At 43.5% G+C, this 16013-nt stretch overlaps 2 protein-coding genes across 2 annotated transcripts in view; one reads left to right on the top strand and one right to left on the bottom strand.

Moving 5' to 3' along the window:
• The window catches only part of LOC115481676 (vacuolar protein sorting-associated protein 28 homolog), a 16594-nt gene continuing 581 nt past the window's right edge, over positions 1–16013 (bottom strand). The window contains exons 2-8 of the mRNA XM_030221000.1: positions 15001–15127; positions 11493–11582; positions 10882–10987; positions 8663–8764; positions 7262–7315; positions 2469–2560; positions 1–234 (exon numbers count right to left, since the gene is read on the bottom strand). Coding sequence (XP_030076860.1) covers positions 117–234; positions 2469–2560; positions 7262–7315; positions 8663–8764; positions 10882–10987; positions 11493–11572 — 552 coding nt within the window. The 5' untranslated portion in view covers positions 11573–11582; positions 15001–15127 and the 3' untranslated portion in view covers positions 1–116. The remainder of the gene's footprint in view (positions 235–2468; positions 2561–7261; positions 7316–8662; positions 8765–10881; positions 10988–11492; positions 11583–15000; positions 15128–16013) is intronic.
• LOC115460500 (vacuolar protein sorting-associated protein 28 homolog) overlaps positions 11761–16013 on the top strand; it is a 26100-nt gene continuing 21847 nt past the window's right edge. Inside the window, exon 1 of the mRNA XM_030190268.1 lies at positions 11761–11853. Within this exon, the coding sequence (XP_030046128.1) occupies positions 11761–11853 (93 nt within the window). The remainder of the gene's footprint in view (positions 11854–16013) is intronic.

Below are 16013 nucleotides of genomic sequence, written 5' to 3' on the forward strand. Positions count from 1 at the left end.
GAAGGCAGGAAGGTGCTCTTTATAAAGATGGATGTGGCTGATTTCTACATGGATGGCATTTTCCAGTGAGTGTCAACAAGTTCATGGAGGGAAGCATAGGCCAGGCTGGTCAGTATTCAGGAGTGAAGAAAACGGTTGAAGGCATTGTATGCAGACTCCAGATCAAAAAGCATCTGTCGGACCTGTGAATCATCCAGCTCATCTGAGGCAGACATGTTACTGAGCTTCTGTAACCTGCAATAACAAATCGGAGAGAGAGCAGAGTGAATACAGAATTCAGTTACTGCAACATTTGAGAATCTACACTTATATTTGAATATGATTAATAAGTAGCTGAGGGGAAATCATTTGAAGCTCAACATGTTAAAAACTCAGATTTTGTTATCTGACTATGCTTGGATGATATAAAAACAGATTGCTCATAAACTGTGTAATTTAGAGGTGGCCATGGGGGAAGCCACCGCTTGTCCTAGAATTTGTAGCATGGAATGCTAATTGGGTTTCTGGCAGGTATCTGTGCCCTGGATTGGTCAGTGTTGGAAACCACTGGTCTGACCCAGTATGGCTACTCTTATGTTCTTGATACTGGACTAAGTATGAAATATCAAGTCACCAAATTAACTAGTTTGATTTTTTTCTAAGTTAAAAAAAAAATCTCAATTGTCTTACAAGCTTTAAGACCTTTTAATTTTAGGATGGTGGTACAAAGTCTGATTTTTTCCTTATTTTGATTATTTCTACAGTTTGTTGCTGGGTCTTACAAATAATTGCCTTAAAGCTTTGCAATAGGCACAAAATGTGACCGCCGGAGTTCTGGCTGGTGTGCCTAAGTACACTCATTACACCTATTTTAAAAAGTTTCCATTGGTTACTAATTGAGCAACAGTAATGTTTAGTTTTTAAGGCGCTTCATAAATTGATTTCACCTACTCTTGCGTCTTTATCAGCCTAGCAGAGTTCTTTGGTGGTGTAACCGGGACTTACCAGAGGTACCCTCTTTTCATCTAATTAGAATGGCTGTGCATAGGAGATCTATGTTAGAGTGATGGGTCCCAAGCTTTGGCATGAGCTACCAGCTTTTGTCATAAGGTTACTCCTTTCTCTCAAGGAGTTCAAGACAGTACTATTGGAAGAAGCTTATCGTAGTGTAGTCTAATGTGTATGAAATCAGTCTGGCCTATTAGCTTAAGAATAAATCTGATCTAGCCCTGGTTATTATAGTTAATATTTTTATATGTAAGTAGGAAATTGGAATGGTTTGTTTTGGAATTTTTGTATTGTTTAATTATTGTGCATGTTTTTTGTAAACCCACCCAGATAGTGTGAGATATATAATTTTTAACAAGACATTATACTAAGGTTCTGTAACTTGCAGTCACAAATCATAGGGGGGACAAAAAGACAGACATGCCAGGGTCGTTATGCTCATATTAGCCCTCTCCTCAAGTCACTTCACTGGCTTCCTATCCGTTTCCGCATACAGTTCAAACTCCTCTTATTGACCTATAAGTGCATTCACTCTGCAGCTCCTCAGTACCTCTCCACTCTCATCTCTCCCTACATTCCTCTCCGGGAACTCCGTTCACTGGGTAAATCTCTCTTATCTGCACCCTTCTCCTCCACTGCTAACTCCAGACTCCGTTCCTTTTATCTTGCTACACCATATGCCTGGAATAGACTCCCTGAGCCGGTACGTCAAGCTCCATCTCTGACCGTCTTCAAATCTAAGCTAAAAGCCCACCTTTTTGATGCTGCTTTTAACTCCTAACCCTTGTTCACTGGTTCAGAACCCTTATTTTATCATCCTCACTTTAATATTCCCTTATCTCTTGTTTGTCCTAATTAGATTGTAAGCTCTGTCGAGCAGGGACTGTCTCTTCACGTTCAAGTGTACAGCACTGGGTATGTCTAGTAGCGCTATAGAAATGATAAGTAGTAGTAGTAGTGGACTTCTGCTATACACCAGCCCAAGAGTATGAGACAGAAATACACACTACTATACAACAGCCCTACAGTGTAAGCGACAGACAGACATGTTGCTGAACTTCTGCTCTACACTAGCTCCTGAGTGTGAGAAAGTTACTCAGACAGACAGACACACACACAAGCTGGATATTAATGGTTTACAAAGCAATACTTATTTCTACATTTGTTTACTGTCTGTTTTTAAATATATTTTATGTTTTTATAGTACTTCACATGTTTTTTTAGAGAAGCAATTTACACATTTTATGAAGAGACTTGCTAGAGGTGTGTAGGGAAATAATTTCTTTCAATTACTATCTCATTTTGTTTTTTATGTATATCATACATTCATTATTCAGTAATAACTTGCATTATTTGGTGGACTCTGGTACAAAACAAAAAAGCCCCAGAGAATGAGACAGATGCAGTGTGGAACTTGTTTCCTTACACCTTTCCTCTCCTTTCTGTACAACAAAGTGATCGCCAGCAGTGACACCACTCACCACAAGTTGACCTTCTCTCTACCCTCAAAGTCTGGAGGCAGATGGCTCATCCGGTTCATGGTCTCCATCAGCTCTCGCAGATCTGGTTGGATCTGTGAACGAAGACCCAACAAACCACAATGGCAGCAGCGAATGCCCGTTCATCACATGAATGTATATAGACCACAGTGGCATTGTATAGCAATTCAGATCCAGTCCCCTGACACTTGGAGACTAAAGAGTTGACTGGGACAGAAATCTAACCTGTCCCTACCACAAGTAATCGCCATCCCTACCCCTGGCCCACCTAGCCCGCCTAACCACCGCACAGTCAGCTTGTTCCCCTCCCCCCCCTACACAATTCCAAAGAAAGCCAGATTCTGAAAGCAATGAAAATGTACTTTTTAAAAATTTTGTATTTAACAGAGTACAAAATTTAAAAAGATGTACATTTTCAAAAAAGCAAACATTCATGAGCAGCATATCGCCTTAACCTCTTCCCCATATGCTCTATTTCCCCCTTTCCCCCTCGCCAATCTTTTTCCAGCCCCCCTCCTGCACCCACATTCCATCCCCCCCCCTCCCTCCCATGAGTCCATCCATTCATCCACCTCCCCTCCCCTCCAGCACTGAGTCTGGGTGCCCTCTCCAACCATACCTCAATGCACCCTGGTGGATCTAATGGCCTCTTAGGGGTAGAAAAGATCCCCATTCTTTCCTGCTGGAGCTGATCCAATTGTTACCGCCGCTTCTTTAAAATGGCTGCCAAGACTTCAAGCAGTGACCTTGCAAGACTTCCGTGGAAGTCTCAGCGGCCATTTTGATGAAGCGATGGTAGCAGGCAGGAAAGAGGGGGGATCTTTCTTGCCCGAAGAGGCCACTAGACCAGCAGGGTACATTGAGATATGTTCAGGGAGGGCAGGCCTACACTTCCGCTGGAACCCCACACACCCCGGTCCATCTCTGTGGAATCCCCGCTAACCCCATTCCCGGGCAGCTCGCTATTGGAGACCACCATACAGCAGGTTTGTGAATCTTTGCATTGCTCTGTTAAATAGAGAATATATAGCACTAGGGGGAGCAAGTGCTCCTCACAGATACTACTAAAGGGAAAACACATTTCCTTTTCTCACATTCTCAGACTCTGCTTTTATCTGAACCCTTCTAATTTTCTTTGGCCTAATGCGCAGCTCCTGCCTCTGCTTTTCACTGCCAGGGTAAGGGCTTTAACTCAAGCCTTTTCAGTGCTAGTTCAAGGCAAGTTATATACAGGAACAGTAGGTATTTTCCTGCCCCCAGAGGGCTTATAATCTAATTTTCTACCAGAGGGTTAAGTGATTTGCCCAAGATCACAAGGAACCACCATGGCATTTCAACCCTGGATTCCCTGATTCTCAGCCCACTGCTCTAACCACCAGGCTCTTACTTCCGTCTCTAGGATGAAGTAGCTTAACTTATACCACAGAAAATAAAGGTATTCTGTATTACAAAACTGTTAGTTAAATTAATGAGTCCAGTAGTTAGGTTAAATGGTGCTGTGCTACCATGTACACAAGTATGGATTATGGGACAATTCTCCAACTGGGCTCCTCTATTTAGGCACCCTGAGAATGAGGTAGGAGGGTATTTTATAAGGGAACCTGGGTGTCCAGATTCCATGATAAAACACTGATGTAACCCAACATTTAGGTGCCCACAGCTGAGTGCCACGTCCAACTGTAAGTTACATGTGTAACTGGGAGCCCCTTGCAGAAATTCTCACTGTAAGTGAATCGGGTATTTGCAGAATAGAACTCATGCGAGTAAGTGTACATGGACATGTGTAAATGCTAGTATTTTACACAATTATGCATGTAAAGGCGGATGCCCAGATTCTAGAATTACCTTTCATATCTTCAACAGGATAAGCAGATTTTGGCAACCAGATAGACTTATTTCTGCTTGTGTTTACGGATGTACATTTACCTGTTCCTTGATAAAAGTGCTGCTTATGGTGGTCCATTCGATGAAAACATCAAAACAGAATGGATTTAAGGGCTTTGTACTTTAGGGCTCTGGGTATGGCTCTTAAGAGTGCATGGGTTCTGGCATCAGGTAGTTTGAAAGGTATTCCACAGACCATGCAGAGCCTGGCAATCCTGGTGGATAATCTCTTCAACTTCCCTCTCTGTGAGAGTTGACAATGCAGCTGTCGTGTGAAAGATCCTCCCTTTGGAGCTGAGAACACTGCAGTGTTGCAGCGGAATTGTGCAGCATATCTCAAACTATGTCACTAGCATTGGTGGACACTTTTCACAAAGGTAAAGCTTTTACTACAGGCGACACAGCAAGAGGAAAAGCTGCAGGTCAAGGATGAGGAGCTACTGAAAGTTAGTTATTCCTATGATCTGCTGAACAGCTTCCAGGAAACTAAAGTCTTTGGTGTTGGGGGGTAGAATAATGCAAAGGCTGAGGTTGTTCCAGCTTCTATTACTCACTTAGGAACTCACTGAAGCACAGTTTGACCAGAAGTACCTAAACATTTCCACACAATGGAAGAAATCTTTGTTACTTTATAATCCCATGCCTCTTTTCTATCTTGTATTTTATTTATATGTATAACCCACATATCCTTAAAACTACTCCATAAAAGATGCAGCCACTTGTTATTATGGCCACAGCTCCTGTTTTTGTACATCTCATCTTGTAGTATCTTCACTGTTTGACATCAATTAGCACAACAGCTCTTTGATTACCAAACTCAAGATGTGGGGACATTAGTTCTAAGACCTAGGGCACTAGCCAAAATTGTTTTTAAGAGCCAGGGAAAACCTTCCCACCCTGGCTCCACTTTACCTTGTATAACTTTTCTCTTTTGCATTTTATTCTATTTTAGTACTTTTCCCCTATATTTAGTATTATTTTACCGATTCTTATAATCAGGGTTGTAGAGTCAGAGTTGATAAAAATGTACCAACTCAAACTTCAGCTTCAAAATAAAAACTTACTATATGTAATATATATATGCATTTATATATAATATATACATTATATTTACCAATACTTTAGATTGAGAACAAAAAATGTAAAGCTTAATATCGGTAGGAGTCAGAGTTGGACAATAGAAAAATAGAGTTGGAGTAAAAGGTTTGGTGTAGCAACTCCACAGCCCTGTTTATAATGTCATTTGACTTCAATATATTTTCTTTTTAACTTTTTGCCTTCTCTCTCTCCCCCTGGCAGTGGTGACAGCAGTAGTCTTCACGTGCAGCCCAGACCAATGATAGTGTCTCTCAGTAACAGAAGCAAATTTTCATTCAGGTCTGCCATTCTAGATAACAGCACATGCACCTCCTCCTGGGCTAGTCACACTGCGGTACAAGCAGCTCTTCACTGGAGCCCACCACAGTGGAAGCGGTTCTTCTGGCCAGGACTTGAAAAGCAGAGGATCCAATTCCTTTTCTGTGCAAATGCAGTGGCAGACTTCCTTTTTAAGGCATGGGCCTGAGTACAGCAGATGCAGATCCTCCTTAGCTGGGCCAGTGCGTATGCAAAATTGTACATGTTTAATAATAATGGGAGTGATAGTAAAAAGAAATCTGTCTTGCCATATACGTGACACAGACCGTAGAAGTCTGCCAAGCACTGGACTTAGTTCCCCACAGCCAGAGTCGCTCTCTAAGCCCATTCAACACATCAATATGCATGCAGTCATTTACGATTTTTTAATTTTATATACCATCCTCTTTCTAATTAGAGGATCCTCTGTGTTCATCCCATTCCTTTTTCAATTCCATCACTGTTTTTATCTCCACTACCTCCCTCAGGAGGGCATTCCCGGCATCCACCACCTGCTCTGTGAAAAAGTACTTCCTGACGTTACTCCCAAGTCTACCACCTCACAACCTTAATTCATGTCCTCTAGTTTTACCATTTCCCCGTCTCTAGAAAAGATCTGTTTGTATATTAACACCTTTCAAGTATTTAAGCATCTGCATCATAACTCCCAAGTCCTTCCTTCCTCTAGGGTATACACAGTCAGGTCTTCCAGTCTGTTCTCCTAGGTCTTTTGGCACAACCCCCCATACCATTTTCATCACTTTCGTCTGAACTGCTTCAAGTCTTTTAATGTCCTTAGCAAGACACGGCCTCCAAAAAACACAATACTCCAGGTGGGACCTCACCAACAACTTGTACAGGGCATCAACACCTCCTTTCTTCTGCTGGTTTATACCTCTCTCTATGCAGTCTAGCATTCTTCTGACTATGACCACCGCCTTGTCACACTATTTTGTCACCTTCAGTCACTATCACCCCAAGATCCCTGTCTGTACATATCAGCCTCTCACCTCCTAGGACACACAGCTCCTTAGAATTTCTACTCCCCATGTGCATCATCACTCTACCCTTCTTTGCTTTAAACTTTAACTGCCAAATATTAGACTATTATTCTAATTTTTGCAGATCACTTCATTTCACAAAATCATGGCATTTGCTCAGACAGCATGCTACGCTCCAGGCTTGGCTTCTGGTAACATGAGATACTGTCCTCAAAAACCGACAGCCATGAATCAGGACAACCATCCAATCAATCCTCAAGTTTAACTCATGATGCAATTTATAGATTTTTCCCATCTACTGGATTAATCCGTTCATTAAGCAAATAAAAAGGAGAAGATTCCAAAATACCTTTGTTCAATTATTTAGCACCAGGAGAGAATACAGCAACAATTGAAACTGAAACAAGATCTTTCTCTTAACTAGAACCATGTTTTGGTAGCACTACATGAAATATGGTTAGACACGTAAAGGAATGTCTTAGGAGTCTTTCTGACCTCATCCATGGCACGAATCTCCAGACGTAGCTTGTCCATCACTGTGATAAAGAGCTGAAAGAAAGCAAATGAGTCAACACAGATGCCTCACTACACCATGCAGCCCGCAGTACAAAAAAACTTTACAGAAAGGCATTTTACAGTGTTTGGACCTGGCACGCACACTGATACTTATAGCGCTCCTAGACTTACACAGCGCAGTACATGTTATATGCAGTACTTTCTCTGTCCCTGGTAGGCTCACAATCTAAGGTGTGTTTTGGTTTTTTTTTGGTACCTGGAGTAATGGAGGGTTAAGTGACTTGTCTAGGGTCACAAGGAGCTGAAGTGGGAATCAAACCCAGTTCCCCAGGATGTCAGCTCACTGCACTAACCATTAAACTACTCCTCCACTCCATGTCAATAAGGGCTAAATCCTCAGCAGCCAATCACACAGCAGGTAATAAGAGTAATTTTCAAAAGCTATTGCTGGTCTAAATGTTCTTTGAATCTACCCACCCTATATGCAAGGACAAGTCCATATGCTGGACCGTAATGCATGCACTTGGACCTTCAACTTAATGGAGGCATTCCTGGAGACAGGTTCAGGACAATGGCTGCTACAACATATGTTTTGCATTTTCAAAACCATGCACTTTCTTTTAGCTGTAAAAAGTACCCTCAGAAAACAGGTGCAATCTCTGCAGAACGTTTTGATGTGGGGTGTTTTAAAAGATTTTAAATAACTAAAATAAATAAAGGGAAAGCATATACATACTTTCCCTTTGTACCTGCAGACTTCATATCTGCCCATACAGTTTTGAAAGTTACCCTCAATATGCATGCATTGTGTCCTTTCATTCACCTGTATGCCAGGGGCGTTGCCAGATCTTGATTTTTGGGGAGGCCAAACATTTCCTCCCAGTTCTACCCCCCTCCACCAATGCTGCCCCACCAAATCATACCTTTGTTGGCGGGGATGCTCAAGCCCTACCAGCTGAAGGGATTCTTAACGGAGCCTCCGTTCGTGCTGTTTGAGCAACATGAAAATCAGGAGGGTGCTCTGCCCTCTGACACTGGCACTTCCATGCATATTCAGTTTAATGCTTGAAATGAGCATGCACAGAAATGCCAGCATCAGTGGCTGGAGCACCCCATCGACTTCCTGCTGCTCAGGCACCAGACAGGAGCTTGGGCAGAGAATCTCTTTGGCTGGTGGGGCTTGAGCATCCTCGCCAGCCAGGCATCTGGTGTCACAATTCTGGAAGAGGCCTGAGCCAAAAAAAAAAGGGGGGGGCAGACCCCCCTCTCCCCCGGTGGCTATACCCCTGCTGTGTGTGAGCCATATTACTTATCCCAAGGATGACTTCCAGGTAAACACGTCACTGACAGCCAAGGATGCTCATGTTAATGGCCACTTACAGAGACAATGTCTGCGATGCAGCGGTTGAAGTTCCCCTTGTCGTCCTTGATGGTGATGGGCCGATCCTCCTTAATCCTCTCCATGGCTAATGGGCAGTCCAGCTGTAGGGAGACATGAACCACAGGCAAGTTGGAGAGATTTCATGTATGAATGTTACTCCTATCTGAGCTCGGATCATGAGGAGAAAGCAAATCTATGTTTTAAACCCTTGGGGGACAGCAAAATACCTACTAACAGAATGTAGATCACCTTGAACTTAATTTCCCAATATTCAGATTTTAATATTTAATTACTCACCTTTTGAAAAGGTACACAATATTTTCCCACTCCAATATATTAACCAGAAAATGTGGCAGAATAATCCTTTTCATCTATAATGGGAAAAGCTTGTATGCTTTTAACTTAGGAGATGTGAAATGATACTTGTAGCCAGTGCAGATCTTTCCATAATGGAGACAAGTGTCACCTTTGCTGCAAAAACTATCTACTTCATCTTGTCCTTTAGATAGCTGCACTTCCTATCTTAATCCTCGCTGACAAGTAATTGAGTGGCTTACTTCTTTTATTAATAAGTTGTTAAATATTGAGCAGTACTCTACAGTTTTAGGTAGTATCGGAGGTCTAGATTTAAGTGAACCAGCTAGCTTTCACCCCACTGCAAGTGTACCTCTGTTGGCAAAGCTGTCAGAAGGAATAGTGGATAAACAATGAACAGATTACCTTTGGGACAATAACTGCTTGCATTATACACCACTACTCGCCAGGCTGACTGAACTACCAAAGTTCTGGGATTTATACTTGATTCACAGCTTACTCTGCAAACTCAGATATATTATACTTAAAAAGAAAAAAAAATAAAGTATTTTTCAAACTTCACCAGTTACGGTCAATATGTTGCTTTTTTGAAGGTCCTTTCTCTCTTTTGGTTCAAGCCCTGGTTCTCTCTCTCAGATTGACATTACAAACCTTGCAGAATGTAGCAGCAAAAATGATCTTTCATTGTCATAAATTTGATAATTTTTGCAAGAATGGAATTCACATTGGCTTGCATTATCTATAAGTTTTGGAGGACTTTGATCCAGAATGTTCAATTCATTTTTGAAACCAATTCTACAATGTCACGTTCGAACTTTGTCCCTACCTTACTTTTCCCTTCTGTGAAAAAGTATGTTTTAAAAAAGTACTTGAAGGTTCTGTTAGTTATCAGGCAGTGGCAATTTGAAACGCCTTACCTAGGAAGTTAAGACTTTTGAAGCCTAATCTAATTTTCTGACACTCCTTAAAGACCTTTTTATTTAGCATATTTTAAAAATCATTTATTTTTAGCCTCTTATAGATTGTTTGTATCCTGCATGTAACCTTTTGGTAATCTGCTGTGGGGACCCTAGATTAGATTTTCAATTTCCATAAACATTTACGTTATCACCTGACCCACCAAGAATAACTCAATAGTCAACAATTTATTAGGGTTATTATTATTTAATTTGGATTTAGGATTAATCCATAGACTCCGAACAGAAGAGGATAATGGAATAGTAACAATGCCCAACATTGCATTTATAAGTGGTCTCTTAATTCTGCACCTTCCAATCCAAGGAATTTTATTCTTTTTCATCTAATGCTTGATCTTTACAAAGCATTTTTAAACAACTGTATAAGCTTCTTCTATCCTATTTAGGATCAGAGATTGCAAAACCCAAGCATCAAGTCACAAATAAACCTAAAATTTGGCACATGAAAGCTGCCTTAGTTTGAAACCGGACTCTGGTTTGGGCTGGGTATGAGCCACCATCAGGCCAAGGGTGGGGAGGAGTAGAGGCAGGAGTGGCAGCTAGTTCCAGGCTGGGAAACAAGAGCTGCTAGTACAGTTGGCCTCCAAGGAAGACAGGCTGTTGGAGAAAGGTTAAGAGCGGAGGGGAAAAGCAAGAGTCGAAACAAAAAGATGAAGGTACAAAACAAAATGGAATGGAAGCTGAGCAAGTCTTCTACTGTCCCCTCTTGGGAGGAGAAGTTACTTGCTCTAGCAAAGAGTAGTTCAGAAGGAAAAGCCATGTAAATTGAAGCTCCATGCAGTAGCACAGGATTTGCCCCAAATCAGGCACATATTTTACTGAGTTCCAGGAACTCTGACAGGAGTGACTCCAACTCGGATGGCTACCAGAAATGTCCATGCAGACCTACTCACTGGAGTTTCTCCTGTTCCAACAGCAAGACTCACCCTGTATTTCCTGCAGAAGTCATCAATAGATCCCACCTCCGCACCCTGCACCTGTTTGAAGGCAGCTTTATATTGCACCAGTAATCGGGAGCAGGCGGCTGTGTACCTGCAGTACCAGAACAGAATTACAAAGTAAAACACACATAGCCTCATCCCTGTGATTACAGCAAAAAATGATTTCTTCAGAATGTCAGCATCCCTTTGCTGTACTCTCTCCAGGATACCAATGCACTGCACTTATATCATTGGCAAGAATACGTTTTAAGCCTTCATCCTCAGGACAAATCTATTCCTGGCCTTGGGAATCACCCTCTTATTTCATGGAATCGCTTTTCTGGGGGAGAGAGGGGCTGAATACTGTTCCTGACCAGGACAATCCCTCCCCTTGGGAACTGGATATGGTTCTTGTCCTGGAAATTGGGCACCTACTGCCTTCTAAGTGACGCAGTTATCAATCTGTTGTTTTACTGTTAACTCCAGTTATTAGTAACTAGGTCTCACTGCATACAATGGGACCTGTGCTAAAATAGCACATCTTAACACTGGCCCATGTTGATAACTATACCCCCTAAATATCTTACAATAGCTCTGTAAGGACATACATCACTTACTCGCTTGGAGAAACACAGTCTTTGATATAAGCTTTTTCCAAAGCCTGCAAGGTCTTCACCACAGCAAAAAGTTCAGCCATATTATCAAATCTACAAAGAGGAACAGAATTAATTAACTTATTTATTTACAGCACTTATATCCCACAATTTCCCACCCAAGGGTAGGCCCAATGTGGCTTACAACAATCTACATAAACATACAGCAGGCAAGGTCAATAGTTTGAAATAGATGTGAGAGTGGAGTTCAATCCTTGTATAGTGTCCCACAATGACTCCATCGTCACCACAGCTGGTCTCAACAAACCTCTGTTCCCACTGGAAGGTAAACCCCGAGCAGAAGAAGAGGAGAACAGCACTCCCGGTATCCCCTCCGCTGTCAATCCGGTCGGGGTTGGGGCGTTGCGAGGTCCTCCTCTCACAGCAAGCACTGGCTCATCAATCAACTCCACTCGCTGTAACTCCATCGGCGCCAAATCTCTCCCGGGTCGCGGGGGAGCTGTGCAAGAGGGAGGGCTCAGTGACACTCCCTCTATGCTATGATCCGCGTCTGATGATGTGGAACCCATCGAGGCAAGCCTTTGTTCCCCAAGTGCTCTCACCCCAAAGTTTTCTAAAGTTGCTTGGCGCGTAGGAGGGATCGTTGCCGGGGTTGAGGAGGTAAGACCCCTAGCTTTCCCTTTTTGTTTCCCCATCATATCATATGGGGAAATCTCCTTAGCGTTTGGCTGCTTCAGATTTTCTCAGGAGCTCAGAACACACAAGCTTCTCTAGATGCCATCTTGGATCCAAGTTATTAGTTTTGTACTTAAAGTACTTTTAAGACTTTGTTTAAAGATTTGCCTTTTTGTGATTTAGTTCTATGGCTTTTTAGATTTGATCTTTTGTGATTCAAGAGGGATGCAAGTTTTGCTTTATCGCTCCCTAGGTATGTCCCATCATTTACTGTAATATTCCTCTGATATAAGTCACTCTTCCTTGATGTACATTGAATAAGGCACACTGAATGTAGTTGCCACTGAATTCACAATTGCAGGTGGAATGCGGACACAACTAGTGACTTCAACCTAAGCTGCTCACGCATTCTGTTTGTTTTGTAGCACTCTGTTTATTACTTTTATAACTTAATCTGCATGGCTTCTATTTATGTTTTCATTTGAATTGTATCTTTATGATTTTCATCATTATTATTTACTAGTAAAAAAGGCCCGTTTCTGACAGAAATGAAATGGGCGCTAGCAAGGTTTTCCTTGGAGTGTGTATGTTTGAGAGAGTGTGTGTGAGAGATGGAGTGTGTGTGTCAGAGAGAGAATGAGAGACAGAGTGTGTGTGTGTGTGAGAGAGACGGAGAGGCATATTTTCAAAGCACTTAGCCTTCCAAAGTTCCATAGGTTTCTATGGAACTTTGGAAGGCTAAGTGCTTTGAAAATATGCCTCTCTAGTGTGATAGACAGAGAGTGTGTCAGAGAGAGTGTATGTGAGACAGTGTGTGTGTTCCCCCCCTCTTGCAGGTCCCCCACCCCCCCTCTCGCAGGGCCCCCCTCCCCTCCCCTCCCCACCCCTCTGGCCTCAGGACCCCCTCCCCACCCCCCTGCCCCCCTAGCCATCCATGTCCAGCGACCCTCCTCTCCCCATGCCCCCTCCAGCCACCCATGTCCAGCAACCCTCCCCTCCCCTGCGCATCAAACCCCCCTCGCCACCCGCAGCTGCCACTGGTAACGCTGTCTGGCTGCTGCTGCTTCTCCTGTTGAGCAGCAGCGGCCGCTACAAAAAGAAAAAAAAGCCATAAATGTTTTTAAACATCAAGCGCGGCACCACAGACAGCCATCAGGCATTGGCTGACGGCTGTGCAGCCGCTCCTCCTCTCGCCTCTCACGTCGCTGCGCTCCTCCGGGGTCTTACTCCAGGGGCAGTGGCGTGGAGGCGAGAGGAGGAGCGGCTGCAGAGCCGACAGCCAATGCCTGATGGCTGTCTGCGGTGCCGCACTTGATGTTTAAAAACATGTATTGCTTTTTTTTCTTTTTGTAGCGGCCGCTGCTGCTCAACAGAAGCAGCAGCGGCCAGACAGCGTTACCAGTGGCAGCTGTGGGTGGCGAGGGGGTTTGATGCGCCGGGGGGGGGGGGGTGCTTGGGTGATGCACCGAGGGGGGAGTTGTCTGATGGCTGTTTACGGTGCCGCACGTCTCGATTTTTCATGCACCGCTCCCTGTCACTTGCTCGGAGCAAGTGGCAGGGAGCGGCGCACTCACAGCTGATTTCCCTACTCTTCCCCCTGCCTGGGAATCAGGTGTGAGTGATTCCCAGGCAGGGGGAGGAGTAGGGAAACACGGTTTCCCTACTCTTCCCCCTGCCTGGGAATCAGGTGTGAGTGACGTCAGCCTGGCTACGGAGTCTAGCTCAGCAACTCCAGGAGCCACAGACACAGGTAGTCACTCAGAACGTTGGTGGTGAGAATTATTATATCGGATTGTTCTATTGTTTATTATTGATAGCTTATTACTTTACATAAGAACATAAAAATATCCATACTGGGTCAGACCAGTGGTCCATGTAGCCTAGTGTCCTGCTTCCAGCAGTGGCCAATCCAGGTCACAAGTACCTGGCAGAAACCCAAATAGTAGCAACATTCCATGCTACTAAAGGTTTGGACAGTAGCTTCCCAATGTCTGTCTCAATAGTAGATTATGAACTTTCCTCCATGAATTTGTCCAAACCTTTTTTAAACCCAGATACGCTAACTGTAGTTACTACATCTTCCAGCAAAGAGTTCCAGAGCTTAATGTGCATCACTTTCGATTTGTCCACATTAAACTTCATCTGCCATTTGGATGTCCAGTCTTCCTGCAATTTTTCACAGTCCATGTGTTTCAACAACCTTCGATAGTTTTGTGTAATCTGCAAATTTAATCACCTCACTTTGATACTAACTGTTTTGTGTCTGGTCTGCAGTTGCCCTGACACAGCCTTGTAGGTGAAACATGGCCACATCGGGCAGTTTTATTTGTGCATTAAAGCTTTTATACTTCTACTGCTGCTTTTGAGTTTGCTTGGTGGTCTGCTGTTATTATTGCTGGTCACTGTATCGCAGATCCCTGCCTCCCACCGATCCCTAATACCAGAGATGGCCTAAAAGTATTCACCCTCTCCCACCAAGTCACCAGAACTACCAAGTTCCAGGAGGTAGGTAAATACTGGGCAAGAGATACTAGTAGAGGAAGAAAGAAAAACATGGAAGCACAGATTAAGTGGAAAATGCATGCTGACTCCCAGCTTATTCACTATACTCAGAACTGGTCACAGCACCTTCACTATGGCTTGGGAGGCAATTTGTACTAATCAGCCTCTTGGTGTTTATCAGGTCTAAGGGGGCAGGGATAGAAGAGATGAGGTCCATGGGAGGTGCAGGCTGACGGCCAGACCACAGGATTTCTGGTTTCTCGTGATTCGTGGAAGGGAGACAGAAGACAGCTCTTCTCTCTCTTTTCCACTTAAGTGCCATCTGCCACCTTACCTTGTTGGGTTTCCTCTTGTGCTGCAGCAGGAAAGCTGCTTCCCAGTTTTTCAGCAGGACTTTAAGCTGGCTGCACCTCTCTGTGGGCTTGCTGCTTGCAGGAGATGCAAATTCAGTCTGCATTTCACTAGAAAAGAAACCCCTGCTGAGTGTCACAGTCCAGCTGAAGATGCAGGGACAACGGGGGGGGGGGGGGGGGGGGGCTCTGGCTCATCACACAAAGAACCCAATCCTCACTCCTACTATCACATCCCACCACTCATTCACATACACCTCTATCCCAGGCCTTGTGTCTCCTCATGCACAGCTCCACCCTTGCGCACCCTCACATCTTCCCATACCCCTAGTCCCACACTCCCTTGCATTTCTCTATCCCGGGCCTTGCAATCACCTTCAGCCTTCAGTCTCAGGAACCCTAACATGCCCCTATACCCTTTGTGCCCCCTTGCCTGTATCTAAGAACATAAGAGCATAAGCAGTGCCATACTGGGATAGACCAAAGGTCCATCAAGCCCAGCATCCTGTTTCCAACAGTGGCCAATACAGGTCCAAGTATCTGGTAAGATCCGAAGAGAGTAGGATAGATTTTATGCTGCTTGTCTCAGGAATAAGCAGTGGATTTTTCCAAGTCCATCATAATAGTGGCTTATGGACTTTCCTTTTAAGAACTTAACTACACCTTTTTAAACCCTGCTAAGCTAACTGCATTTACGACACTCTCTGGCAATGAATTCCAGAATGTAATTGCACCTTATACTATGTTACCTTAAGTGAAGTGGTAGCACAGTAATCCACTTTAATGGTAATAAATAGAAATAAAACATAGAAAAGAAAATCAGATAAGCTTGAGTGAATTAGTTTTCTCAGATTTGTTTTACATTTACTACTTAGTAGCTTCATTGGTGCCCCTAGTCCTAGTATTTTTGGAAAGAGTAAACAAGTGATTCACATCTACCTGTTCCACTCCACTCAGTATTTTATAAACCTCTATCATATCTCCCCTCAGCCATCTC

This window comes from Microcaecilia unicolor, chromosome 1, assembly GCF_901765095.1.
Source record: "Microcaecilia unicolor chromosome 1, aMicUni1.1, whole genome shotgun sequence".
In the NCBI taxonomy this organism is placed as follows: domain Eukaryota; kingdom Metazoa; phylum Chordata; class Amphibia; order Gymnophiona; family Siphonopidae; genus Microcaecilia; species Microcaecilia unicolor.